This window comes from Dipodomys ordii, unplaced genomic scaffold (assembly GCF_000151885.1).
Source record: "Dipodomys ordii isolate 6190 unplaced genomic scaffold, Dord_2.0 Scaffold7, whole genome shotgun sequence".
NCBI lineage: Eukaryota > Metazoa > Chordata > Mammalia > Rodentia > Heteromyidae > Dipodomys > Dipodomys ordii.
Window position 1 is genome coordinate 18,748,976 of NW_012267223.1, and position 27,004 is coordinate 18,775,979.

General features: G+C 48.8%; 1 protein-coding gene across 1 annotated transcript; it reads left to right on the forward strand.

Moving 5' to 3' along the window:
* The first annotated feature begins 2,420 nt into the window (after window positions 1–2,420).
* Window positions 2,421–26,442, forward strand: Hoxb3 (homeobox B3). The gene is made up of 4 exons (XM_013038007.1): window positions 2,421–2,587; window positions 20,948–21,035; window positions 23,945–24,538; window positions 25,393–26,442. Exons 3-4 carry the CDS (start codon window positions 24,094–24,096, stop codon window positions 26,256–26,258), a joined length of 1,311 nt encoding a protein of 436 aa, XP_012893461.1. The 5' UTR covers window positions 2,421–2,587; window positions 20,948–21,035; window positions 23,945–24,093; the 3' UTR covers window positions 26,259–26,442.
* Window positions 26,443–27,004: the final 562 nt, after the last annotated feature.

Genomic DNA, 27,004 nt, shown 5'->3' on the forward strand with positions numbered 1-27,004 from the left:
GAAAAAGACAGAAAGAGAAATAGGAGGAGACTTCAGCTCCTCATTTTCGGCTTTGGCGAAGATGGATCCACGTTTCATCTTTAATCACGCCAGGCCTGGGCCCATCTGTCTTGTTTACTCTGCCGAGGAGAGGACTGGCCTCGGTGGCGACCATTACCTCGACACTCGGCTAACAAATGAGGCCAGGCTAGGCCGCCCGCCTCTGCTGCTGCCGCTGCTGCCACTGCTGGAACACAGCCTGGATATTTTTTTTCTTTGTCCCTTACCCCTGACACCCAGCGAAAGCACCCTCTGACTGCCAAGATAGCACAGTGTTTTGGCCACGGTAACAAAATACACACATAACCTCCCTCCCTCTGTGCCCGGTCAAGGGGGACAATGACTACTCACTCAACTCCCTTCCTCCATGGGGCTGGAAAGGGAAGAGTTTGGGGGGCCAGCTTGGGCAAAGCAGGAACTGTCAGGGAAATTGAGTCTCAGAAAAAAGAAAAAAAGGACTGGGACACCCCAGGAGGGGAAGGCCTAGCCATGCCTGGCAGGGTAAGGGTACAGTTGAGTTCTGTGAGCTGGGCATCATGACTATGGCTAGAGTTGTACAGCAGAGGCCCAATCCTAGACTGAAAATGAATGTGAAACTAGGAAATAAAATGCGACCCTCCCATGGTGGGAGGGTGATGTTGCAGAACCTCTTCCATAGTTTTATCAGTGTTGCATCGTTTATTATTATTCTTAATATTATTATTATTATTTTATGTCGTGTTCGTCCTCTCTCCTGTTTTCTGACATTCCAAACCAGGCCCCTTCCTTCAGGGGCTGCCTGAGCTAGAACCTTTCGTTGGTGTGAAAACTGGTATCCTGTACAGAGTGACAATAGAAATAAATGTTTGGTTTCTTGTGACCATCACATTGTGTTTTTGTTGGACTGTCAATGGCAAAGATATGGACAAATGCCACCCAGTGACTATGTTAAGCACCCTAGTGGATTTGGCCTTATGTTCTATGTGGTTAAAGTTATTTTTTTTTTCTCTCCCCCAAAGACTCTTATGGGAATTTCTCAGAGGATTCCAAATTGTGGTAGCTGGTTTGTTTCCCTTTCAGGGTGGGTCTGTTGTATTTGATGCTTTTATTTTATTATTTTATTTTCCCTGCAGCCCAGAAATGGGTCAGAAGGATGGGAAGGCTGATTCCACTCCCTAATTGGGGTGGGGGGGATATGTTTCATTGTAGGACACAAGAGGCTTAAGTATGGCAAAGCCTTTCATATCATGATTTATTTGTCATAAGCAAATAAAATGCGGTTAAGCTGTCTCTTTCTAGACAGACGGCTCTTTGGTTATTAAAGTTCTGAGAGGATTCCAAGAGGCCGGCCTCTTTCCTCCCTGCGTAAGAAGGTATTGCTTTCCTCTGAGGTGTTTAAGGCTTTAATGAGTCTAATTTTTTGCACAGATGTTTCTGGGTGTTTGCAGGTTTTCCGAGTATTTTTATATTACAAAGGAGCTAGCCGGTGCCATAGCTCAAACTCTGACAAGCAAATAGATAATCAAGAAGACAAATGGCCTCTTTTGTGAAGCCCTGCTCCTGTATTAATTTTCATTTTCTTTCTTATAGAAAGTATCGAAAGTATGACTGGGGACCAAATAGCTGTCTGTCTCTGAGGTCCCCATCTTCCCTAGAATGGAATGGGGGAAGGGGAAGAGGTGCAGGTGATCCTCAAAAAGCTCTCTGAGGCTTGGGCTGCTTTGAACAGCACTACCAAGGAAAGTTCTAAGATCTGGGGCTCCAGCCTTCAGGGTCTCTTGAATGGTGGTGGTCAGAATACCACCACTCACAGTCCAAAAATCTTGAACTCCAAGGAGCTTATACAATTAAAAGTCATTTTGATATTGTTTTGTTTTGTGGTCCTGTTTCCTTTCAGCAAACAAAAAAAAGCCTTTTACATGTTTTATTGTTATTTATTTTGCATTTCTCAGGTTTACAGATTGGTGATTAGAGGCTGGGTAGGACCAGGAACCAAACGGCCCCTGATTCCCAGTTCAGGAAAGGGTGGTTGCATTGCCACTTTAAATGCAACTGGGAGATTAATAATAACAATAATAAATAATAATAAATGTTCTCCCAGACCTGGAGGAGGATGAGCCGTGATGTTTTATATGCAAAAGCTTGGAGCTGAGGGGGGAAATAGCTCTTAAAAAGCATACTCCCCCCCCCAGGAATGTCTCTAAAGAACCAAATCAAAGCTGTTCCTTGGAAGGTATGAATAGAATTAAAAAAAAAAAAAGATTTCTATGGAGCTTAAAGTTCACAGCCATTCTGTGTAGACAAGAGCTAAGAAAAATGTGAGAATTATACAGAAAACCATTAATCACTTCTTTTCTTTAAATACGTATCCTCTCTCCTTTGTTATTATTCAACAGCAAATCTCCGCAGACCGGCTGTTGGGGGAAAAAAGTGTTAGCCGTCTCTCCCGGATCTGCGAGGGGGAAAATTTGGAGCCATAAAGTTGAAAACTTTTTTCTCTCAGTTTGGAAGAAGCTGATCATGAATGGGACCTGCAGAGCTCGGGCAAGAGGAGGCCAGAGATGCAAAGGTAACGGAGGCCTACCCTAGCCTGGCATTGCTTTCTTTAAAAATCATTTTATTAGCTCTTTTCACAAGTGAAAGAAGAAACAGTCTCGCCTCCTCCTTTTCTTTTTCAGCTATCTTTGTGGGACTTTTATAGTGGACACTGGAGCAAAATTGCTGCTGCCTCTTATGATGACTGATGTTAGAATGAGAGAGAGAAAGAGAGAGAGAGAGAGAGAGAGAGAGAGCGCCTGACACCTGGAGAGTGTTTGAACTGCTTCTAACTGAGGTGTCAGCACCCGATGAAAAGCCCTAGCCAAAAAAAAAAAAAGCTGTTTGTGAAATGGCTCAGAAAGCACTGATCTGATTTTGAAAACACAGGCTGATTTGGGGCGAGACTTCGTGTGTGTGAGCAGCGCGTGCCTGTGTGTAGCTAGCGAGGTGTGTGCTTGCCTTGTATTCCTGGGACTTTGATGATCTACATTGAGGGCTTGTGTCTTTATTCCTGTTTTACCTCTGAGGGGTTGTCACTGCCATTTCCTGGAAAAATAAATCGGTTCTTGGATGGAGTGCGTGTTGCAGTCTTGGAGCTGGCACAAAGGGATGTGATCTGTTTGGTTTTCTTCTTGTGTGTAGCCTGGGATTCTAGACAAATTTGGGCTCTCCGCGGTGCTTTTCTCTGCAGCGAGAACTGCTTGGTTTACAGGCAAGATGCATTGACACAGAAATATTCCTCTTCTGCTCTGACCCCTGGCCTTTTTTCCTGGAGGCTCAGTGTTCATTTTGGTTTCCTTTGGCTCTCTGAGCTTAGGGAGTCTGTTCTCTCTGCTGGGGCCCTGCTTCTCAGGCTGAGGGAGGCTGTGGCTAGGCCTCCGACCTGAATGTGCTGGCTCTTTTTTCCCTGAGGCCTCACTTAGAGTTTGGAGGCGGGAGGCTGGCAGGAGAGAGAGTTCATGGAGAGGCCACGTTTTCTAGGCGATTAGCTCAGTATTAGAACCACAAAATGACCTCGGAAGCCCCTTGACCTCTCTTAGACTGGACATTGTGCTGGCTCTTGCCTCCTGCCCAGGAGGGAAAGTCACACCTCTGCAGGGAGGGGTCCTTGGGCTGTCTGTCCCATGTTCTCTTTTACCTTATCCCTCTCTAGTACCCTAACCCTTCTTTGCTTTCATAGAATTTCTGGGCTTTTTTTTTCTTTCTATTACTTTCCATTGGGGGAAAAATGAATAAAAATATTAGGCCACAGGGGCGTGTGTGTGTGTGTGTGTGTGTGTGTGTGTGGTTTGTGTGTGGTTTATTCACACACAGGTGAGTTGGGGAATAAGATATAAGATGCTGGTCTGTCTTCACTAGGCCTCCCTCCCATGTCCGGTCATCTTTCCAGTTCAGTTGGAGGGAACTGGGGGGAATGGAGACAAAGGGATACCACAGGAAAGGCCGGACAGGCTCAGTCCAACAGATTCTAGAGAGCTATGAGACTAAGAGACTAAGACCTCTACCTGTAAAGGGAGAAAAACATTTCTTTGTATCCTCTAATCCAAATTTGTAACAGCCTTTTAACTTCTTTTCTGAAGTTTCTTTGTTTAGAAAGCTACTTCAGTAATCACCTTTATCCTCTTCCCTTATTAAAACTCCAGTCTTATCCCAGCTACTCAGAGTCCCTGCCTGCACAATCTAACCACTCCCTAAATCCAGTTCTTCCAGAACAGTCAAAGTTTGCAGAAACTTTTAATATGCTAAGAGATGCTCTGATCACAGAGAAACCTGGAACACAGAACCTTTCTAAAGTTGTATTCTATTTGCTGTATCTTAAAAATCCACATTAGCAGCAACCACTAAAAGAGAGAAAGCGAAAGAGAGAGAGAAAGAGATGTTCTGACTGAAAAAGAAATGTTCCCTTTGAAGTAAGACAAGGAGAAATGGATCATGTATGGGTTGATGATTCGTATTTTGAAAATTATTTCCTGTAACTTGGGGGGCTCCATCTCAGGCAAGAAATAACTAGTGTGATTGACACCTTCTTTGTTTTGGGTAGCATAAATGGAGGGATTCGAGTCCTCAGGAAGGAAATGTGTAAGAGAAAGGCAAGCTGGGCCAGTCCTAGACTGGAAATAATTTGGAGCTTGGAGAAGATGTTCACTCATTACCAACAATGGCAGATAACCAACTGCAAGTCCAAGTGGCAGAGACCTAGTTATTTAGGGCTTTATAAACTGCTCTTTGCAATGTGAGGGTTCAAGGTGGGCACATAGCTTAGTGGTAGAGTGCCTGCCTACTATTTTTAAGGCCCTGGGTTCTATCCCCAGCACTAACCTTAAAATAATTTGCTCAGATAATCCCAGCTGGACTGGGGACAGACATGCTCTTGTCATCCTAGGCCAAAATAGCCAGGGTCTGGGCTATATAGTGAGATTCAAAGAGAGAGGTAGAGAGAGAATAAAAGGAGAACGTTGGGGGTTCACTGAGGGATCCCCTTAGGTCAATGCTGGGATCAGACCTTTCTCTTACTTACAAACCACTTTAGATTGTTGCCTGAAGTCACTTTTTACAATTCCAGTGAGAGGGAGGCCTTCCATTAAAAAAAAAATCTATCTTTCTCCCAGTTCCCTGCACCGAGTACTTCTACTTGCACCCTGCAAACCTACCACCTGGGCAGAGGTGTCCAGAGCCCAGGAGGCAGTCCTCAAGCAGGGTGGTGGATCTCCTTGGAAGCAGTGACTGGCTGGGGAGGGGTAGGTTGGGAAGTTTCCCAGCGTGAGTTGAGCGCTGACGGATTTGTGATCGGCCATAAAACCGGCGCGTTCAGATTCGTAAATCAATCTCGCCTTTCTCACAGTCTAAATGTTCGCTTTATCGGCTGCAAGAAAGCGCTCAGCTCTCACTCAGGCGCTTGTTTATTTGAACATGGACATTCCCAGGGTCTGAAAAGATGTGTACGAATTTAACAGAACCTACCCGTGTCTTTGTGTCATTTTGCTCCTCTTTTTCTTGTCCTTAGAAACAATTTCTCAGAGGACAACTTCTCAATTTTTAAAGAGTGTTATCTTCTTATGTGCACTCTCTCTGTGTGTATATATAAATATTCTCTCTCTCTCTCTCTCTCTCTCTGTCCTTTTGGGGTACGGTTTTTAAAGGCCCTGCCAAGGAGTTGCCCCAGCTAGAGCTGGTAGCTTGGTTAGGATCAGGATGAATTCAATACTAGTCTGCATTTTGTATCCAAACTACCAAAGCCGGCAGCCCTATTCTGTGGGACTGGGGCAGGATTCCAGCATCTTCAGCTGAGGCCTCTCCACAGGCAGCGGCTGGAACTTCTGTCTATTTCTTGGGGGTTTGCTATCAGTGCAGAGAAATCCCCAGCCTTCTCCTTGTTTGAGTCATTTTCAGCTCGGAGCTCCCTTCCCGTACACTGGAAGAAGTTTGTTCTTCCCCATGACTCCTGTGCACTGGAGACTGTAGTCTCCAGGCTACCCCAGAACTGCTCAAGTTAGATAAGGCTGGGAATGTACAACTCCGGCTTCTTAGGAATGTCTTTTCTGCTTCCCTTTGTACCCACACCCCACCCCATGCTCTATCCACGGGACTCAGATTCTGGTTGTAAACTGTTAAGTTGGGAGGATTTTTGCTTTTGTTTATATTTGAGGTGAAAGAGTCTGTGAAGTCTTTCTCTCTCTGTCTCTGTCTCTCTCTGTCTGTCTGTCTTGGGGATGGATCTCTCCCATCCTTGAGGTTCAGTGCTTTAACAAGCATCCCTCATCTTTTCCCCAGCATTGATCAGTTTCCATTGTCTGTTGATTAGACACCCAGGGTTCTAACACCTGGGAAATAGAGACCCAGGCTTGTCAGGCCGGCTCCAAAGCTTTCCTTCACTTTCCTTTCTTCCTGGTTGCCACTCTGGCTGTCTTCACTGGTGTGTTGTGAGGGACTGAAATAGTGTGCAACAAGGAGACAGAGAGGGGGCAGAGAGAGGTATCTACTTCTTTTGTGAAGAAATCTTAGTCCTAGGTCTTTGTCTCTAGAGGCTGTTTTCAAACTGTCAGTAGCATTTGGTTCCCTATGGTAAAGCCACACAACAAGGGAGATTGGGGGGGAAAAAGCCTCCCTTGTGGTTATTCTCAAATCTGGGGGCTCCAGAGACATCTCTTCACTCTGTCCCTTTCCTGCTTCTTCTTTTCGATCTTTTGTGGTAAAAGATCGAAAAGAGAATTAAAACCAGAAATCCCAAATCTAGCTACATATATAACAAGGGCTTACAGAAGGTTTCTTTACAAGATGCTCCCTTTAGGAATCTTGTTGATTATTTTGGAACTGGTGTGTGTGTGTGGGGGGCTTCCACTAAAATAGATATTCCTGGAGTAGAGGGAGAAGAATGAGTTTGGAAGGGACTCTTAATCCTAAAGGATAGGGACAGGAGAATTGGAAGCTGAACAAACCAGGGGCTTGGAGAAGGGCTCTGCGCCCCACCCCACCCCCCACCCCGACGCCCCTGCAGACTATTTCTGCACCTCCAAGAACTAAGCAGAAGCAGGAAGAGAAGGGAGAGAGGAGAGGTGGGCTGTGGGTAAGTGTATGTCTGGTGTGTGGGGGGGGTAGGGAGGTGTAGCTGTAGCAGGTATAGATGTGGGAGTGGGAAAGAGAAGACCTCACTACTATTCCATTGGTGGGTTGGGGGGAACCTATTTTGCAGGAAAATTTCTCCTCCTGAAGGGGAAGGTCATAGTGGTCCTTTGAGCCTGAAATTGAAAGACCCCCTTCCCCCTCTTGGTCACGTGATTCATTAAATAATTAATGCCGAGGTTGCAGAATAGATATGTATTCGTCAGGAAAATCGCAGCCTCGGTCTCCCTGTTTCTGACGTGCAATTCAACTGTCCTTTGAAAAACAAGCCTGTACCCTGAGAAAAAAAAAGAGAGGGTGAGAGGGTGAGAGAGAGAGAGAGAGAGAGAAAGAGAGAAAGAGAGGCAGCAATAAAACAGCCCCGCAGCCGGAGCCACACCAGCGGGCTGGGGTATTGTAAGTAGAAGGGATTTCTCACTACCTACCGCGTCTTATATGTCCATGTAAATTTATTGTTTGTTATTAATGTTATTGTCGTAAAATGTGACAAATAGCCATCTTCATTTCCTGCCATTTCTCTTCACACAGTGCTCTGTGTGTTTATACCCATTGAGGCATTGCATAGAGATTTAAGAATATTCCTCCTCCTCCTCTCTCTCTCTTTCTCTCTCCCTTTCTCTCTTCTCTCCTCTCTCCCTCTCTCTCTCTCTCTCTCTCTCTCTCTCTTTCTGCTCCAACCTTTTTCTTGATTTATAGCAATATAAGTGTCAGCTTCTTGGGCCGGCATGCCAGCCATTGTGTGTGTGTGTGTGTGTGTGTGTGTGTGTGTGCACGTGTGCGTCCGCGTGTGTTTGTGAGCGAGTTGTGTTGTTTATGGCCATGTCTTCAATAAATCATTTCTCATAGAAAATGATGTGGAAGCTGGGCCGGTTCTGCTGCTGGGAGAGTTGCTCTCTGAGGCACTTCCTCCCTCTCTGCTCTGCTCCCAGGAGTTGGTTATTTCAGACAATTTACAGTAATAGATCAGCAGTTAATATGAAAGCTCTATAGCTGGAGGTCTTAAATTACAGCATCTGTGATTATCAATTAAGGCAAGATTTGTATAAATTTGGTAAACCAGAAATGCCTCATTGGCATATAAACCCAGTCAAAGACCACGACCTAATATAAAAATTATATTTCTAAGTCTGATAGAGCCAACAATCCTGCGGCAAAACAACAACAACAACAATAACAACAACAACAACAAAAAACCCAGCTTTCATTTTTCAGCATTTCCCTGCAGGAGCTTGGCTTCTCTACTTCCAACCCTGAGTGCAGAAGCCCAATTCTAAGGCAGACCTGAGGGCAAGTGAAGTGGAGGTGGAGGAAAAAAATCCTAGCTTTTTGAAGGCAAAGATTTTTACAATCAATATGGACCCGATAGAAAACTACTGCCACTGGAAAGGGAAAGAAGGATTTCAGTTATAGGTTTAAGGCTTCCTTTATAGGTTTGATATGTATGGTGGGTATTGAAGGTGCTGAAGGAGCTACTCAAATTGGGGGAGACAATGGAGGCCAGCAAAGGGTGAAGGGCAGGGAGAGAAGCTGAAAGCCTTAGCTCCCCACCCTCCCCACTAACAAAACAAGGAAATGAATTCACACCCCAGGAGCCTTCCTTCGACCTTCTGAAACAAAGAAAGTTTCCTCCGCTGTGACGCTGTGAGAGTCTGTGTGTGTGTATGTGTGTGTGTGTGAGCACACACATGTGTAGGGCTAAAGGGAAGGGAGGAATTCTCTTTAAGTTTTTCTAGAAAAGAAATATTCTAGGAATCAGCGGCTCCTGGAAAGTTGGAGAGTGTTACAGGCCGTGTGTGTGTGTGTGTGTGTGTGTGTGTGTGTGTGTGTGTGTGTGTGTGTGAGATATGGGGGTGAAGTAGGGGGTGGCATTCCTCTCCCTAAACCTTCATGCTAAGAGGAAACAACTGGGAAAGCTGGTTACTTTTTCCTAGAGTTTCATATGGAGGTGCTTTTCCATTAGGGAAGAGGCTGCTGGTCAAGAGCAAAGCTGGAAAGGTGGATTCTGGGGCTGTCCTGTACTGTGCTTCAAAGTTGTGATGGATGAGGGGCACAGGGCCAGGGCGCTTGCCAAGGCAGTCCAAGCTGCTCATTTCTTGGCTGGAGTCACGCCAACTCACTTTATAGCCACTATTATCTATGCTATTTAACTTAGCCTACTAGTGTAAACCTTGGAGCAGGGAAATTAAGAGTGATGTTGTGCCCAGGTGTTAATTATTCATAGTATCAGCCTCATGAAATGGCAGCAAAGGCGTGCTCCACACTCTGTTCCTAGTGGGCACTGGAGTCCTGTTCTTGTTAAGTGGAAATTTGTGGGTAGGGAGAGGGTGAAACCTCCCAATTGGGAGTCTGGTTGGGAAAAAAAAAAGTTTGGAGAAAAGAGAAGGCAAAGAGAACCTAGGCTTGCATAGATTGGAGCATTTCCTACCCTACCTAGATAAAAGAAACTAGACTGAACTTTGGGGGGGGGCAGGGCAGTCAGCCTTAAAAGGACTAGAGATTGTGGGGGAAGGAAAGGTTAGGGATGGTATTCAAGACACCAGGGAGTAGGTACTCCAGATCTTTTATTCCCATTTCCTATTTCCCTCCACACTGAAGTGTAGGAGGTAAGCATTTAAGCATTTCTGCTTCTCCATCTGGGAAGAGGCATATGTGTGCTCTTGTGTGTGCTTGTGTGAGTGTGGGTGCCGGTGCACACATGCATGTTCAGCATTCAAAGGTGAAGAAGACATATTCACTCCCAAATTGATCCTCCAAAATTTAAACCAAAGTCTTGGGGCCTCTGAGATTTAGGGAAGGATCATCTCCCTGGATGAGGCAAAGGTGGAATTGTTTGTGTTAGCTTTCTAAATTCAATGTGCTTTGGAGGATAGGGAACAAAAGTTGGTGTGTGTGTGAAGGATTGGCTCCTTGGGTAGGCCACAGCTAGCCTGGCACTGTGTTTCCAACTTTTCTCCTCCTCTTTTCCACATTGCTTCCACCTTTCCCTGTGTCATGGGGGTCTGACACCCCCTCTATACACACAGCTTTGCCCCTTCCTTCTCTCAGCCTCTCTTTAGGCCTTTGTCTCTTCTGGCCCTGGGGAAAGGAGGTGGCATTGATACTCCTCCCCCTCCCTTTCCCCAACTTGTACACAGACTTCTCCAGGAGACAAAGCAGAGAGATCATCCTTTGCTTCCAGTCTTTTTCAGCCACTGGTCCCCGGATAAATCCCCCTGGGTGAAGCCTATTGCCTTTCTTTCAGGCACCTAGGCCTAGTCTCCCCTCCCCCCAAATCATTCAGTTAGATAAGACTTTGTTGTGATATATATATATATATATATATACACACACACATATATATGTGTATATATATATATATATATGGTTCATTGAGCCTGCCTCTTATTATATCTGCATCCCTATCCCTCTGATCTGCTTTTGTGTTGTTCAGGGGATGGGGGTAGAATGCATTTGGTGGATGGGGCTCTAGGAAAACTGCTGACTCTGTCTTCCTCCCAGTATCTGCTCCTGTTCTTTTTCTCTGAACAATTACAGTGTGTATTCCTTTGATTTTGAGATGCCAGGCTGCTCATGTTTTTATGACCAGAGGAGTTCGATAGAAAGATGAGGATAGAGAATAAGGGAGAGGGACTCTTTCTGGAGTGGAAAGTCAAAGCTGAGCCCAAGGAGAAAGTGGTAGGGAGAGTAGAGAAGACAAAGAGCAGGGGAAGGAGGTTATCCTAGAAGAAGGACCCACACACAACTTGGATGGGAGTACACACACACACACAAATGCACACACCAGTGCACGCACACGCACGCATACACATGCACACACATATACAGAATTGCAGGAAGTGAAAAGGATCTCACTTTGCCCCAGAGGGTTTTCCCATGTCAGCGCTGAGGATAGGTTCTCCAAGGTGAGGCGAAGGAGAATGGCAGTCTAATCAGAGGGCCCTGGGTGATTTCTGGAGACACTCTTAAGTCCTTCTCAAGGCTCAATTCAAATTCATTTAGGAGGCAGAGAGAGGCAGAGTAAGAAGACAAAGAGGAAACAGAGAGACAGAGAAATAGAAGTTGGTTTGTTTTCAGTTTCTTGCAGTGCTGGGTATCTAAGAGGAGAAATAGGGACAAATACAGAGGAAGGGTCTAACAATTGGGGGACATATTGGGAAGTTCCTCCAGATGCTATGGGTCCTGCTTTTCTAGAACATGCAGCTTTCTTCTTTACAGAAGCTGCTGTATAGAGTAGGCCCTGAAGATGCAGATTCAGCTGTGGGATTGTTGAATTAGGAACTGAAATGTCTGGGAAAATGTCCCCACAACTTCGGACCCCTTCTCTACCTCCGCCATCAGGAGTATCCTGATAAAGGGACCTTCCCAAATAATTTAGTCATAGAAAGGAGACCCGGGCCCAGTCTCACACCTGGATGGTGGAATTCTTCCTTGGTTTCTCTTCCCTTTTGTGGATCTGGTCTCTTCCTCTTTAGCAACCAAAGAGGAGTTGATTACAGGGCCTGAGAACTTTCTCCTCCAGTCCACATTCCTCTCTTCCCTCACCAGACCTCACAAACAGATGCTATCCTCACTCATCTCCTCCCTCCCTCGTCTTCCAGGAAAGAAAAGTTCCTTCCAGCCTGAGAAAATCCCAGGGAAAATGGCAAAGCCAATCCAATTTCTTCCTGTTGCCTCCCCAGGATTGCTCGGCTCCTCCACGGGCACCCCACCCCCTCCTGTCCGGCCCAGAACTGTCTCCCGTTCCCTCCCTTCTCCGCCGCCGCCGGGTGGTGGGACATATGGAACCCATTTCGCTGGTGACATTGAAGAGCCGCCGGTGTGCACCCGCCTTCCGCCATGGCGCCCCCGCGCCCCCCTGTGCCCCCATCAGTCGCTTCCCTTCGCGCCTGGCAACTTGGCCGGCTCTGGAAGCCCGAGCCCCGCTAAGTTCCAGACCCACCGGGTTTGTCCCGCAGCCCCACGCGGGCCTCGGCGGAGCAATCACCCGGCTTTTCAGGCCTGGGGTGCTGGCCGGCCGTACCCCAGAGGAGGATCGGGGCTCTCCCTTCTGGCCCGAGTGGTCGCCCAGGCCGAACAAAGCCGGGCCGGGACGGGGCGGGGCGGGGGCGGGGTGGGGGGCGAGCGTATCCGGGCCTCCCCCCCAGTTCAGTGGGGCGGCTGGGCTCGGGGGTTCCGGGGGCCGGAGGGACCGGGATGCACCTAGCCGCAGCGGAGCAGCCCCTGCCGGGGCCGAGGGTCCAGGCCCTGGCCATCGGCTCCCGCGGGGCCCTCGCGCTGGGCCGCCCACCACTGTACGCACCCTAAGGCACAGGTAAGTGTGGGGTGCTGAGCCAGGCAGTCCGGCCTGGTTTGGGTGCAGAGAAAGGTGGGTGAGATCGCAACCCTAGGCCTATTTGAGGTGAGTTCAGGATCGAAAGGAACACAGAGATGAGAGCAACTTGGAGAGGTGTTGATGGGACCCAGAGAGGGGAGAGGAACCCTGGGGTGGGGGGGCTGGCGGGTGTAGAGGTCTGTGGAGTTGTACCCGGGAGTACAGGAGGGGATGGAGGAGTTCAACCATTCAGGAAGGGATGTAGGAAGTTTGTCCTGGGGAGTTGGGGGCTGTAGGTGGTGGTGAGGGAAATGTGAGTGGTCCGGCTTCCACAGTCCAGCTGCCACCACGGTCCAACCCTTTAGCACCTAGGAGTTATTTGAAGCTGAAATTACAAGGGGTTGCGCTGAGGCTGGGTGTTAAGCCGAAAAGGAGAAGGGGGTGGGGATGGTGATTTATGGCTTCAGAGAAGCTGTGTTTACTATCTGCCTGCTCTGGAAACCAAAAACCAAACAGCAGAGCAAGGAGAAACCCCTTTTCCCTTCGAATGGGAGGCGAGGCCCGGCTGATGCACTAAGATTTATTTTCCCAGATGTGATGAGATGGTAGAAATTGCTCTTTTGCGGGCGCAGGGCGTGGTGTTTCTGTGTGAGATATAAGGAGAATGTGCAAACACAAACACGTGTTTATGTACTGTGGGAGTGAGTGCACCTGCACATTGGGGCATGTACGTGTGTGTTGGTTGGGGGTTTTAGGGGAAAGAGGGGATGAGAGAGTGTGTCTTTTAGGGTTATGTTGTGAATGGATTAATCACATCAGGAGCCAGGAGAAAGACTGGATCCTGGTACTCCTGGATGGAGTAGGTCTGGACATGAATTTCCTCCCAAAACTACTTGTAGGAGAGCCCCCTGAGTCCTATTCCTTTGCCTGATCTTTTCACATTCAGTGTTGTCTGCCCTCACAAGCTGATCTACACTTTGGATCAGTAACTTTGCCATGGAAGACTGAGCAATTAGTGAACATGGTTTGGTGGGGAGAAAAGGCGAGGAGAAAAGGATCTGGTGTTCTGGGGAAGATCAATGGTTTGAGGCTGGGGTTTACCAAGGTTGTGGCCACACTATTCCAGTTCCAATTTCCCCCAAAGTAAGTGAGCACAAAGGGGACAAAAATAAGGGAGCCATGCAGGATGATGGTGGGGGTGGGGGAGTGGGGAGAAAAACATTTTGACCCCTAGATAGTTATTTCCGCAGGCCAGATAGTGGCTCTTGCATTTCTGTCCAGACGCCACCGTCTTTGCCTGGAAATTGTTTTGCATTAAATTTTCTCAGCCGCGGAATTATCTTTCCTCGCCTCCAGCTAAACTTGCATTTTTCCACCAGACACTTGGGCCCTGCACCAATGAAATCTGAGAGGAAGCGACTGGGCCCTAAGTGGCCGTAATTTAATTGATTTTATCATAAATCATCAACTTGATGAAGAACCTGAGGTTTCAGTGAAGTAAATTGATATTAATGGGAGTTTCTTGAAATGCAAACTCGCTGTATTGTTGGGGCATCTTGAGCTGAGGAGGTGGATTACATGTTTCCCAAGTGCTGAGAACTGGGATCTGGAGCCCAGCACAGCTTTGTGTGTGTGTGTGTGTGTGTGTGTGTGTGTGTGTGTGTGTGTATGTGTGTGTATGGGGGCATAGGGGAAGCAAGCTGGTAGGGCAGCTGCTGGCAGATGGATTTCTGTGAGGGAACACAGCAGAGAATGGAACTTTGTTGGGATGGAAGCTGATTCTGGCTCTGAGGATCCTGTTGGTTGTACTAAGAATGCTGGTCTCTGATTGTGGGGGGGAGGCAATTGGGGGAATCTGGTAGGTATGAGGGCAGAGATTGGGGGTAGGGTGAGAAAGCCAGGCTGGTACAATGAGTACATTGATGCCTGGTTAAAAATTGCCAGGTCGAAACCTTCCTCCTCCAATTATACAAATTAATTATTTACTGCTCAGGTTACTGCATCCAAGAGTAGCACTTTTGATTTGATAATGAGGGTAGAGAAATCACCCATCCTTCACACAGAAGAGGAGCAATGAAACCTAGTGCACGTGCCTCTGTAGCAGGCGGACCATGAATGGGATTTGTGCTCAATATGAGGGGTATAAGTGTTTAAATCCCAAGAGAAAACACTGCAGTCAATCACAATGGTATGCTTTTATTGTTTGAACTCACTCAGTTGATTACTGATTTTTTTTTTTTTTGGCCAGTCATGGGGCCCGAACTCAGGTCCTGGGTGCTGTCCCTCAGCTCTTCAGCTGAAGGCTAGCGCTCTACCACTTGAGCCACAGCGCCATTTCTGGCTTTTTCCGCTTATGTGGTGCTGAGGAATGGAACCCAAGGCCTTATGCATGCAAGGCAAGGCAAGCCCTCAACCACTGAGACACCTTCCCAGCCCCTTATCAACACACAGAGAAGCACTCATGTCCAATCCAAAAGGGAACCTTAAAGGTCATTTAGCCCAACTGCTCCACGCTATACAGAATGGGACATTGAGTCCAAAAACAGTACCCTGCCTCAGGCCTTAGATCACAAGGTATAGCCAGAATGCTTAGAACTCAAGCCTCTCAATTCCCAAACCTATCTCAAGTATAATTGAGGCAAATCTCTTCCCCACTCTGGGCCTCGGTTTCCCTATCTGTATCAATGGTAGAGTGGAACTGGATACTCTGAGTCCTCTCCAGTTTGATCTTGGGCCCTTCTTGATAGGTTGGTGGATTGATCCTCAGTTGGGACACTGCTTGGGAGCCAGCCACTTCCTTGTGTTTCGTGGAGTTTTGTGGACAGAGATTGCTTTATTTGCAACATTCAGAGTTTGTCTATGCAAAGGATGGTGGATGGCTACTCAAGCTGACTCTAGGAAACACAGTGGAATCTGAACTATTCCTCATCCTAAAGACATCCTTTTTCTCAGTAGAGGAACCCAGGTTGTGAGCAATGGTGACTGAAGGTAGTGGAGAGGAGCTAGCTATTTGGGCTGGACTGGGATTGGCTTTTGGAAATGGGCTTTAGGGAGCCCTTCCTCTGCTAGGTACTAGGCTTAGGCTGGAGTTGTTCAGAATACAGCTTCTGAGGTGCAACCTACCCTAATCTGGGACCCAAATTGTGAGATCAGAGTTTAGACTTGGTGACACAGGTGCAACTCTAGCCTCACCCTCCACTTGTGAGCCTTTGGAGCTTCTGTCATTGGAAGGGATCAGATATGGTGCCACAACATTATACATGTCATTACTCTTTCCAAGGCAGCCAGGACAGAAGGCCTGTAAGATGGAAGACCCTAGTCTATTCTTGCTTTTATTTTTCATCTCTTTCTCCTATTGGGGATAAGTATAGCTTTACCACAGTGGCTTTTTAGGCACATAATTTTGTGTAGGGAAATTATTTTTATGGGATCAGGGATAGTAGGAAGCCAGCAGGAGTGAGGAGACTTTCAGACTTTCAGGGAAGTATAGCTTGGGACGTGAATTCTAGAACATGAGATAGAAAGAGATGGGCAATTTCATCTTCAGAAATCCCCATTTCTAGCCAGATAATTTACTTCCCAAAGCCTTATCCAAACCTATTTTTGAGAGAGAGAGAGGGTGGGGGGAATGTCTGTCCAAAGGATTGGCAGGCCCAGCTTCTGGCCCTGTCCCATTCTGACTTTGGAGTTTCATATTTGGAGGCTTTCTGCTGATTGGTCATTAATCCAGTGAGTTGCTGTTTGCTGAAAAGCGGTCACTGGAGAGAGACAGCCAATCTGTCAGGAGAGACTGTGTTGTAGCAGCCATTTGTGGCAGACTGGGGTCCCCACTCCTGTGTTTGCTTCTCCCTCCTTTCCCCAACACCTTCTTCCAGCTGTCCAAGATTCTGGGCTTCTCCCCTCTCTAGCTTCTTGATTCTATCTCCTTTTGTCTCCACACTGGATAGGATGAGGTTTGCCAGGTTAAGACTGAGCTACATCAGGTGTGATTCCTGATTCAGAACAGGAACACTTCCTGAGTCTGCCAGCTCCCAGTGGGTCACTTCAGTCCTGCCATCCCCTCACCCTGTTCAGGCACCACCCCTAGACACGGAGTAGACTTTGCTGGCTCTTTTTCTTCCAGCCTCCCTTTTGCAGCCTCAGCTTTGGAGAGAGTAGCAGCCTCATGCCTGGAATGTGGGTTCTTTATAATCTGGATTTTTCTCCAGGCTATACTTGGAAGTACAGCTTCTAAGAACCTGGTGGATGTGGTGTTTGTCTACTTTCCTTGTAAGCTATTGCTGAGCTGGGTTTATACCCGCCTAGGCAGAGCTGAAGCACCCAGTTCTTCTCCTCCATGCTCTTTTGTCTTCTCTCTCCCCTCCAGTATTTTAGAGAAGAGGGAATTGGGGAAACAAATGGCAAGCATATCTTCATTGACAATCACTCTTCTATAAACTCTGGCTTAGAAGCTTTACTCTTATTTAAGATGAGAGCGAGACTGGGGTGAGTTTGTGAACTTTACACCACTCTATGGCAGCCACAAAGTTAGGCAGCAAGGCTGGAAAAGAGTATGGGACAGGGGACCCAGATATGACCAGCAAGAAGTAAATCATGAAACACCTTGTCTCAGACTCCCAGCTCCAATGAGCCCAAGAGATCAGGGAATTATTTTTTTTCTTCTGCTGTTTAAGTTGGGACAGGATCTCTGTCTACCTCAAGATGGAGATCAGAAATTGGTTTTAAGGGAGCAGGCACAGTTTCCTTTATTGAAAGAGGTTTCATATGTTCTTTAAAGGACTTTTGGGGGAAAGGAAATAGGTATGATCCCCTTAGGATTTTAAAGCATGAGCAACTGGTGAAACATCACCAGAGGTTGCCCTCCAGTATTAGATACCAAGTCGAAGTGGGGAAGGGAAGTGTAAGAGCTGAGAGGAAAAGGAAAATTGTGTATGGGGGACAGTTTTCCTAATTTCTCTACTGATTTGTTTTTGGCCTTATTGGTTTACCATAGTGTCTGTCTCTTAGTCTTCCTCTTGATTTTTCTTTTTCAATCTCTGTTCTCCATTCTGCTTCCCTCTCTCCTTTCTCAGTCACACAGGCACTTGGGTTCGCATGTGCGCGCAGGAGTGTGTGCACACACAAACACATAGAAACATATGCACATAGTTATCCAGCTTTCCTCCCCTGAATCTGTGAGGGAACTCTTTTCTTTTTACCTATCTCTAGGCTATCCTTAATCATGCTTTCTTTTTTTCCAGACCCCAGAGTCCTCCTTTAGTCTTCTCTGAGCCCCCCTTCTCCATCTCAAGTTCCTTGCCAGAGTACCTCCATATTCCACCTTTGGTCTCTTAAAAGTTTGAAAGACATCTTAACCCACGGACTAACACTTGATTGGAAATGAGGCCCTTAGGTCTGACTGGCCCACCCTCGTGCTATTCTCCCAACTCACCTGCAGCCCAGAAACCGGGGAAAGGAAGAGGGAGGATAAAGCCAGAAAGAAATCAAATAGATCTGATCGAGTCCCAAGCATTCCAGATGGGCTTTGTTCTCTAGAATTAGGGAAGCCCCTTCCTTCATCTCCTACCGCATCTGCATCTGCGGGTGCATGTCCGCTGAACTTTCTCCTGGCTTGTTTTATTTTCTTGCTCCCGGGTACTCAATTTGGCTCCCACCATCTTGTACTGGACCAGAGGGGCTCGGGAGGTTGTGCAGGAGAAAGTCTTGTGCTTTCTGGGAGCACTTTCTACCCCAAGGGAAACTTCAGGTCCCTCTGTTCTTCCAGCAGCTCAGCAGCCTGGCTGCTCTTTCACCCACCAGCAGTTGGCTAAGTGCCTTCCAAGATTTTTCTTTAAAAAAAAAATCCTCCAGGCAAAGTCATTCCAGAGTAAGTTTGCCTCTCAGTTCCACAGTGACCTTTCTCCAGCCAACAGTAGTAAGACTGAAGAGCTAGAGGATCTGAAGTAGATTCTTGATTTTTGGGGGGAGCAAAAGAAAAAAAGATGTAAAAGTCCTGGTTCCTTTAAGTCTCCAAAAACCTTCCCGGCCTGAGCTCCTTACCCACATTCAAAGTTCCTTGGGGTCTAACCCTGTAGGCCTTTAGCCAGTGTTTGTAGAGCTCAGGACATCTTCTGGGAGCCACAAACGTAAGCATTGCTGGAGTCTCTTTAAGGAGGGTCCTGGCGTTGAGTGCCAACACTTCTTCTGGCTTGAGCATTTTCTTTTCTTGATACTACCAATCAACACAGAAAAAAAAAATGGCTCCCACCTTCCCTCCTTATTCCTGCTCTCCCTGTTCTCCAGCCACCAACTCTTTTCGGCAGCCAACTCTGCAGGCGGTAGGAACCTCAGGGCAGCAGGTCTAGGGTTCTGTGTGTTACCCCACTGCTGGAGGGGCAGGGAGACCCCAGAAAACTAGCTGCTCTGGCCTACCTGGCATGATTTTGGGTGGGGGAGAATGGAAAAAGTGAAGGCCAGAAGCAGGGTCACGCCTTTATCTCATCCATAAGTGAGGAACAGAAGGAAATATTGACATAGCCAGACAGAGCCATGCTCTCCGGGAGGGAAGACAATAGCTGAAAAATCATCTCACCTTTGTTTCCCCAGTCCCATCGCCTGTCCGGGTACATCCGCATAGGAGAAGGCAAAAGTCAAGTATTCTAACCAGAAAACCACAAAGTAGTAGCTGGCTCTGTCTACATGAAGTTAAGAGAACCAAGTTTCCAAGTAGCCTTTGCAGACTAGAGAAGATGGGCTGCCTTTTATTTTATTCCTTAAGCCCAGAGTCAGCAGTTAGGCAGCATTGCCAGCTTTTATGCTTGGGGGGAAACTGCTCTCTTTTTGTCTTTTTTCTCTCCACCAGGAATGCCTCTTCCCCACCCCCACCCAAAATCTGCAGATACCTACATTCTTGGCTCCTGTCTTCCTCCTACAGGCCTTCTCCTTGCCTCTTCCCGCCCTGCTCAAACACACCCTAAGAAAACTTTAGCTTTTGTAGCCTTCCTCATTTGTGCCAAGAGTCATAAATCTTGCTGAGCAGAGAGAAACAAACAAGTTTGTTCTGAATAATAAGAATAACCAACCATCTCTTCTGCCAGTGCATTTAAAATGAAGCCAATGTGCTAGTTCTTCTCATCTTCTCAGAAGTACAAATGTCCTTATCACCCCTTAGCCTCTTCTGCCCCATCCAGAGGTGCAAATCTTAACAGAAACTTCCCAGTGAAGTTCTTACAAGCCTCTGTACTGCCGCCTGGTCTGGAGCTCCAGCTAAACTGCGGAGTCCTCCTTTTGTCATCCTCTCTTCAACCCTACTGCCCTGCAAGATGTTCTTGGATTTTAAATCATCACTCACCGCTTGTTGTCTGTTCTCAAAAAGGGGGGGAGGGGCGTTAAAAAAGGTCTGGCCTTGCCCCCACCCTCATTACAGATGGAGAGATTTGGGAGGGGGAGAGAAGGAATAGAGAGGTTCTGCTCCAGAGAAGAAGCAGAGATTTTGAGATTCAGAAGGAGGGAGGGGAAGGAGAGAGAGAGGGGGGGGGACCAAGAGACAGAGAAGGAGAGAGAACAAGAGAGAGACTGGGGTGCAGGAGACCCACTCACCAGTCCTGCAGGAGTAAAACTACTTAAAACACACATACACATACACACACACACACACACACACACACCAACACCAACAAAGTCCTGGTGTTCCAACTCTTTAATACATACGGAGGGTACCACCAACACTCCTATTCCCTACCCAGGCTACTCTTTAGGCCTTCAGAGCCTATTTCTTAAATTAGCATAATGGATCATAGTGGGGTTTTTTGGGGGGTAAGGGGGCAGCTGGGAACTCCATCTGCTTTTGCTTTTCCCCAGTATTTTCTGTCTTCTTCCTCCCCCCACCCATCTCACTTAAAAAATTTACCTGTTCTTTAAAAAAAAATTCCTTCTTTCCTTCTTCTTACTCTTTTTTTTTCTGTTTGTTTTTTTTGGGGTGTGGGGGGGATGATCAACAATCCCCCCCCTCCACCCTCATCACGACCATCACCTTCCCTCCTTATCAGGCATCTAAGCTTGCTAAAGGGGGAGAGGTGGGGGTGTGTATGAGCTTGTGTGTGAGTGAGTGTGTGTGTGTGTCTGTGTGGTTTTTTTTTTTTTTCCCTGTGCAAAAGCAGAGGCCATTGTTACGGAGAGTAGGGCGTACCAGTCTTATAGGGCAACCACACTGTGGCGGCTTGGCTGAGCCGGAGCCTGGAGCTGGATTCTCGGCGAGCCGAGCAGCCCCAGCACCTTTCGGTCTTCTATTTTTTCCCCCGGCTCCCCCAACCCCTCCCTCCTGCGCACCCCCGCTCCTAAGCCGAGTGAATTGAAGCGGACGCCGCGCGGCTCCACGGGCCGGTCTGCCCCTCGGGCTCCCCAGCCGGGGTGGCTTTGGGGAGGGGGGGGCGACGCAGCTTTAAACAGTGCTCTTTTTTTCCCTCCCCCTTTGCCTTCAAGGAGGGGAGATTTCTCGCCTGCCGCTCGCGCTGGGGCTCGATGTGAATATATATTATGTCTGCCTGTTCTCCCCTCGTCGGTGGCTAAGGTAAGCTGGACTGAAATAGGCTATCAGTTTGTGAATGGCGGAGAGTATGTCTCAATGATTTATGGCCCATATGACTCCAATCTCGGTTCAAGAAGAGTTCACAAGCTTTAAGCTTCCTTCCACGCAGCGACTGACTCTCTCTCTCTCTCTCTCTCCCTCCCCTCCCTCCCTCTCTCCCTCTCTCTCCCTCTCTCACTGCTTCTCTCCTTTTCTCTTTCCTTCCAACAGGCTTGAATCCCCCCCTCCCCTCGGTGGTTAAGAAGAACCTAATCTTTCGCTTTTCTCTCTCTTTCGTGTTCTTTTATTTTCCTTCCTTCCATTAATTTTTTTTAACTCCTGGAAGGTGGCTTATCCTCTCTCCTTGGGCTTCTCAGCTATTGTTACCCTCCCTGCCTCTCCCAGGGGTGTGCCTGGGCAAGGTGGGGTTCCTGTGGGGGGGGCTCACCTCCTTTATCCAATGAGACCCTTTGGGAAAGCCAGGAGCCACCGTCTCCCTCCCACCCTTCGGAGGAGCCATATGGAGCCTGAATTTTTCCAACATGGAGGCAAGGGAAATAGACGTTTGGCCGGGCAGAGCTGCTTCCCCCCCTCCACACCCCCTTTTCTCCTGGATCCTAGATCTCAGACACCCCCTCCCCCATCCGGCACCTTGCCTCTTCCCACTGTCCGGCCAGTCCGGCCCCGGCGCCCTCCAGCCCGGAGCCTGGCTGGGCAAAGTCCCAGAGCAGAGTTGCCAAGGCGCCTTTTAATTCGGTTACCTCCAGCGCCCAAACTTGCCGCTGTAGAGCTCAGCTCTCGGCCGGCCGGGTGTGTGGGAATCTGCTACGGCTAACCATTTCAGTGTCCAACGATGGCTTTCTCTTCGCCTCCTTGGGCCACCCTAGGTAGCTGGTAGCTGCTCACCGGGGTCACCGCGGCCACAGGGGGCTGGAGGCGGCCGGGGAGGGGGGCTGTCTGAGTGCAGGATCCTTCTCAGCCCTGTCTCTCTGCCGGCGGAGCCTCCATTCTTTCCGATCACCGCTCTAGCTCCTTTGCTTCCCACTCCCCTGGCCTGTGTCCTGAGACGGTTCGGGGTTTATTGCAGGGAGAGAGCAACAGAATTTTGGCCTCAGGCGTCTAGTCAAATTATTGTTTTATTTTTATTATTATTATCATCATCGCCATCATTATTGCTATAACTATCATTTAGACTAAATAAAGCCAGGGCCCAGCCAGCTAACCCCCTCCAACATTTTTATTTCATTCTCTTCTCTATTAATAAACTCAACTGACGCCTGTTAATTAATTCCCCCTTCATCAGGGCCGCTCAGAAGCTAATTTTGGTTAAATCATCAGAGGCTAATGGTAATAATAATAAAAGGATTGGGTCAGCCTGGTCAATTGAACTCCAGTTCTCCCTAGAAAGACCTGCTGCTCTGCAGACCCATGTGTATTTCCAGAAACAAATCCTTCCCAGAAACCAATTGGAACTTAGGGCCATCCCAGCTCCCTTTTGAGTATAAATCTCTGCACTGTTGTTAATAAGATTTATGTGTGGGAGGGACTTCCTTCACCTGAACCCCTTTTATTTTCCTAATTTATTTTTAAGTTTTCTTTGGAGTTGAGCCGCTGGGCTGATTGAGATTTGAGTTTTCCAAACACACAGGAGACAGCCTGGAGTTTTTATGAAAAGTAGAGGTGAGAGGCTGGGAAAGACAAGGAAAAATATGGCCAGAAGTTTCACAACAAATACACACAATCCTACATCTTGAACCTTTATTTTGCTGGAACACTTTTAAAACGCTATATTGGAATAGTGATTGTATTTTATTTCTGTTCGAGAGAACCCCAGTAAATAAGGGGTACCTTTTCTATTACCAACTCACTCAAAGAAAGATATTGGTCAAATTCCTTTGTGGATTTTTTTTTTGCATCCTGAATTGTTTTCTCATCTCTGGAGAAAAAAGTCCAGCAGTTACACATTTCTTTTGGAGAAATCAAAGAAAACTGACTGTGAAGGAAAGGGTTGGGAAAATTGGTGATTAAAAAAAAAGAGGGGTGCGGGGAGAGATCTGGGCCAAATGGTCACAGCACCGGGTTCTTGCCATTCCTAAGAATTTGAAACAACCCTGTTCCATTTGGAAGCACCACAGGGGCCATTGGCTGCCAAGTCCCAGGCCTGGCTAAGCAAAGAAGGTTAGTGAAGGTAGTGGTACCTCATCAGAGCAGCGGACCTACAAAGGGAAGCGGGGTTCCACTGGCTGTGAGTTAGAAATCTTCAGAAAGTTTGTAGAAACAGTCTGGTGTTGCTGGCATCCTGTGAAGGGATGAGGAGAGGGAACATTACTGGAAAAGGTTCTCTTATGAACTTGCTTCTTTTTCTTTCTTTCTTTTTCTTTTTTGTCCCAGATCTCCCGATTTCCTCCAGGCTAGATTTCGTTTAGGTGAAAGGATGTAGAAGTGAGGCCAGACTGGAGGCAGAGAGGCTGCTCAGCAAAGCTGCTGGTGATGCTTTTATTTTGGAGTCTTCTAGTGCCCTCCTCCCTTGAACCACCGTATCCCAGAGTTAGGGCGAGGTGAGGAGAGAGGGAGTGGGAGAGGTCAGGGGCTAGTGCACCAGCGGTAGAGAAGCCAGGGAAGGCCCTGGTGGCCACAGGATTCTACACTAGGCAGTCCCCTTTTTAAAGTAGATATGAACACGGGTGGCATTTCTCTTTAAAAATTAAAGCATTGAAATAAGAAAAATCCACTTCAAATCAGATACATGGCTTTAGCATCAACTCTGGAGATGTTAGGGAGGTGAGAAGAAGAAGGAAAAAAACCCCACAAAAACAAAAACCTATTGATGTCAGTTCCCTTTTCAGTTCCTAAGATGGATTTGAGCCCAAGTCCTCTTCTCCCCCTTGTGTCTCTCTTCTCTCGCCCTGCAGGTCAGCCGCTTGGAACAGTCCCGGGAGGAGGGGGGCAGAAAGGGGAAAGGGAGAAGGGGGGGGGTCCGGCGTGTCACGTGACCCCCAGGGGTGCCAATGTCCGGTTGTGAGGGTAGCAGGCCTTTGCAAGTTGCCACCCACTGCCAGCGATGCAGAAAGCCACCTACTACGACAACGCCGCCGCCGCCCTCTTCGGAGGCTACTCGTACCCAGGCAGCAATGGCTTCGGCTACGACGGTCCCCCTCAGCCCCCCTTTCAGGCCGCCACGCACCTGGAGGGTGACTACCAGCGTTCAGCATGCTCGCTGCAGTCCCTGGGCAACGCCACCCCACATGCCAAGAGCAAGGAGGTCAATGGCAGCTGCATGAGGCCCGGCCTGGCCCCGGAGCCCCTGCCTGCTCCGCCAGGCTCACCCCCGGCCAGCGCCGCACCTACCAGTACCACTAGCAACAGCAATAACGGGGGCGGTCCCAGCAAAAGCGGCCCCTCCAAATGCGGTCCCGGCTCCAACTCCACCCTCACCAAACAGATATTCCCCTGGATGAAAGAGTCGAGGCAAACGTCCAAGCTGAAAAACAGCTCCCCCGGCACAGGTACCAGCTCTCTGCCTTCCTCCCTTTTGTCCACTCCAGGAATGTCACTGTTATTCTAGCACCCAGCCCCTAGGCGCCCAGCAGGCGGGCTAAGACCAATATTAGGTGGCGGCTGCGCATTTTCCCCCTGTACCTCTTACCACCTGATGACCCCCGTGACCCCGCCAATACCCTGTCCATCCACCCAGGGGGTGAGGCGCTTAAGCCTTGGAGCCCCTTCCCAAGGCCACAAGGCCCAGAGGCATCACCAGGAAGACGCACATTGATTATTATTAAGTATGATTACTGTGGGTATTAATCACAATTGTTCTGGCGGCCCGGGGTCTCAGCCTCCAGGCAAAGGCAGTCTTCGTGCCACACGCCCACCAGCCTCGCCCCCCCCCCGCTACCCATGAGGGCCGGTCCAGTTTTCCTCCCACTCCCCAAGTGTTTTCCCCACAGTCACCCATCCTGTCCATAGGACAGGGGTAAAGGGATGGATGTCTGGGATTGGGAATAAGGGGATGGGGGGGGGGAGGGGGAGACACATGCGCACCCAAAAAGAAAAAGAAAAAAATCCAGCCTTAAATAAATGGCCACACAGCTCTGTCTGCATGACATGATCAAATTTTCATAAGCTGGGGCAGTGAGAGGAGAACAGGTCTCTTAATAAATGCCACTATTATAGAGTGTCCGCTAATGCGACGGGCGGGGGGGGGGTTGAAGAGGAGGCGGGGACACGGAGGGGAGGGCGGCGGGGGCTTCCGAGTCCAGGCCTGGATTTATTAAGAAACGATGCATTCAATTTCGACGTGTTCAGTAATTATCTTTTATTTCATTTTCTTCCTCTTCCCACCCCTCCCCCTCGGATCCAGCAGAGGGCTGTGGCGGCGGCGGCGGCGGCGGCGGCGGCGGCGGCGGCGGTGGAGGCGGCGGCAGCGGTGGGGGCAGCGGCGCGGGCAGCGGCGGGGGAGGAGGGGACAAGAGCCCCCCGGGATCGGCGGCGTCCAAGCGCGCGCGCACGGCGTACACCAGCGCGCAGCTGGTGGAGCTGGAGAAGGAGTTCCACTTCAACCGCTACCTGTGCCGGCCGCGCCGCGTGGAGATGGCCAACCTGCTCAACCTCAGCGAGCGCCAGATCAAGATCTGGTTCCAGAACCGGCGCATGAAGTACAAGAAAGACCAGAAGGCCAAAGGCCTGGCTTCCTCCTCTGGGGGTCCCTCTCCCGCCGGCAGTCCCCCGCAGCCCATGCAGTCCACCGCCGGCTTCCTGAACGCCTTACACTCCATGACCCCCAGCTACGAGAGCCCGTCCCCGCCCGCCTTCGGCAAAGCCCACCAGAATGCCTACGCGCTGCCCTCCAACTACCAACCCCCCCTCAAGGGCTGCGGCGCCCCGCAGAAGTATCCCCCCACTCCGGCGTCAGATTACGAGCCCCACGTCCTCCAAGCCAACGGGGGCACCTACGGGACGCCCGCCATGCAGGGCAGCCCCGTGTACGTGGGAGGGGGCGGCTACGCGGATCCGCTGCCGCCCCCTGCCGGCCCCTCCCTCTACGGCCTCAACCACCTGTCCCACCACCCTTCTGGGAACCTGGACTACAACGGGGCGCCCCCCATGGCCCCCAACCAGCATCATGGACCCTGTGAGCCCCACCCCACCTACACAGACCTCTCCTCTCACCACGCGCCTCCTCCTCAGGGTAGAATCCAAGAAGCGCCCAAATTAACACACCTGTGATGTGGGAGGGTGGGGGAGGAGGGAGGTCAAGGTCGAGGGGAGGCCAGCCTGGAGAGTCCCAGGGAAGTGTGAGGTTGGAGGGGGGGGCGGGGGAATTGCAGGAGGTGGTCTGCAGGCTTGCACGTGGGAACCGACCTGGAGCTCCCTTCCCTCCTCCCCGGCCCGAGGGCTTGTTTTTAAATCTTCCACTTGGAAAGGAATCCACAGCAGACTGGAGATGACCCCCATCAATCCCAGGTCTCTAGTGCTACCCAGCTGGAATTCCATGCTCCTTCCAGAGGGAGTTGGGCAGAGAAAGCCGAGATAGGAAGATAGGAAAACCAGGCAGAGAAAGAAGCACATTTTCAAAAACAAAAAAACCCAGACAAGATGGTTAGGCCATCACCAACCAACAGACTTACCTTCCATCTCTGTTGATAACTCCCCCAAATCTTGATTTTTTTTTTAGCCCCTCTCATTCTCCTTAAGAAACAAGGAAACAGATTTAAACCCAAGGGCACAAAATTCTCCCTCCACTTCCCCAAGCCTCAAAATGTTCTCCCTTCTATTTGAGGTTTTTGGGGAACATGCCCTCCATTTCGAACTCCATAGTTTGTTTGTTCTAGGTCATTCATCTTTATACCCCGGCCCCATCAATTCGTTTTCTGAGGCCTCAGGGATGATGAGATCCTGAAAATCAGAGCTGCCTATAGTATAAATAAATAAATATACATATATATATTTTTTCTTTTAAAGGAAGAGTTAGG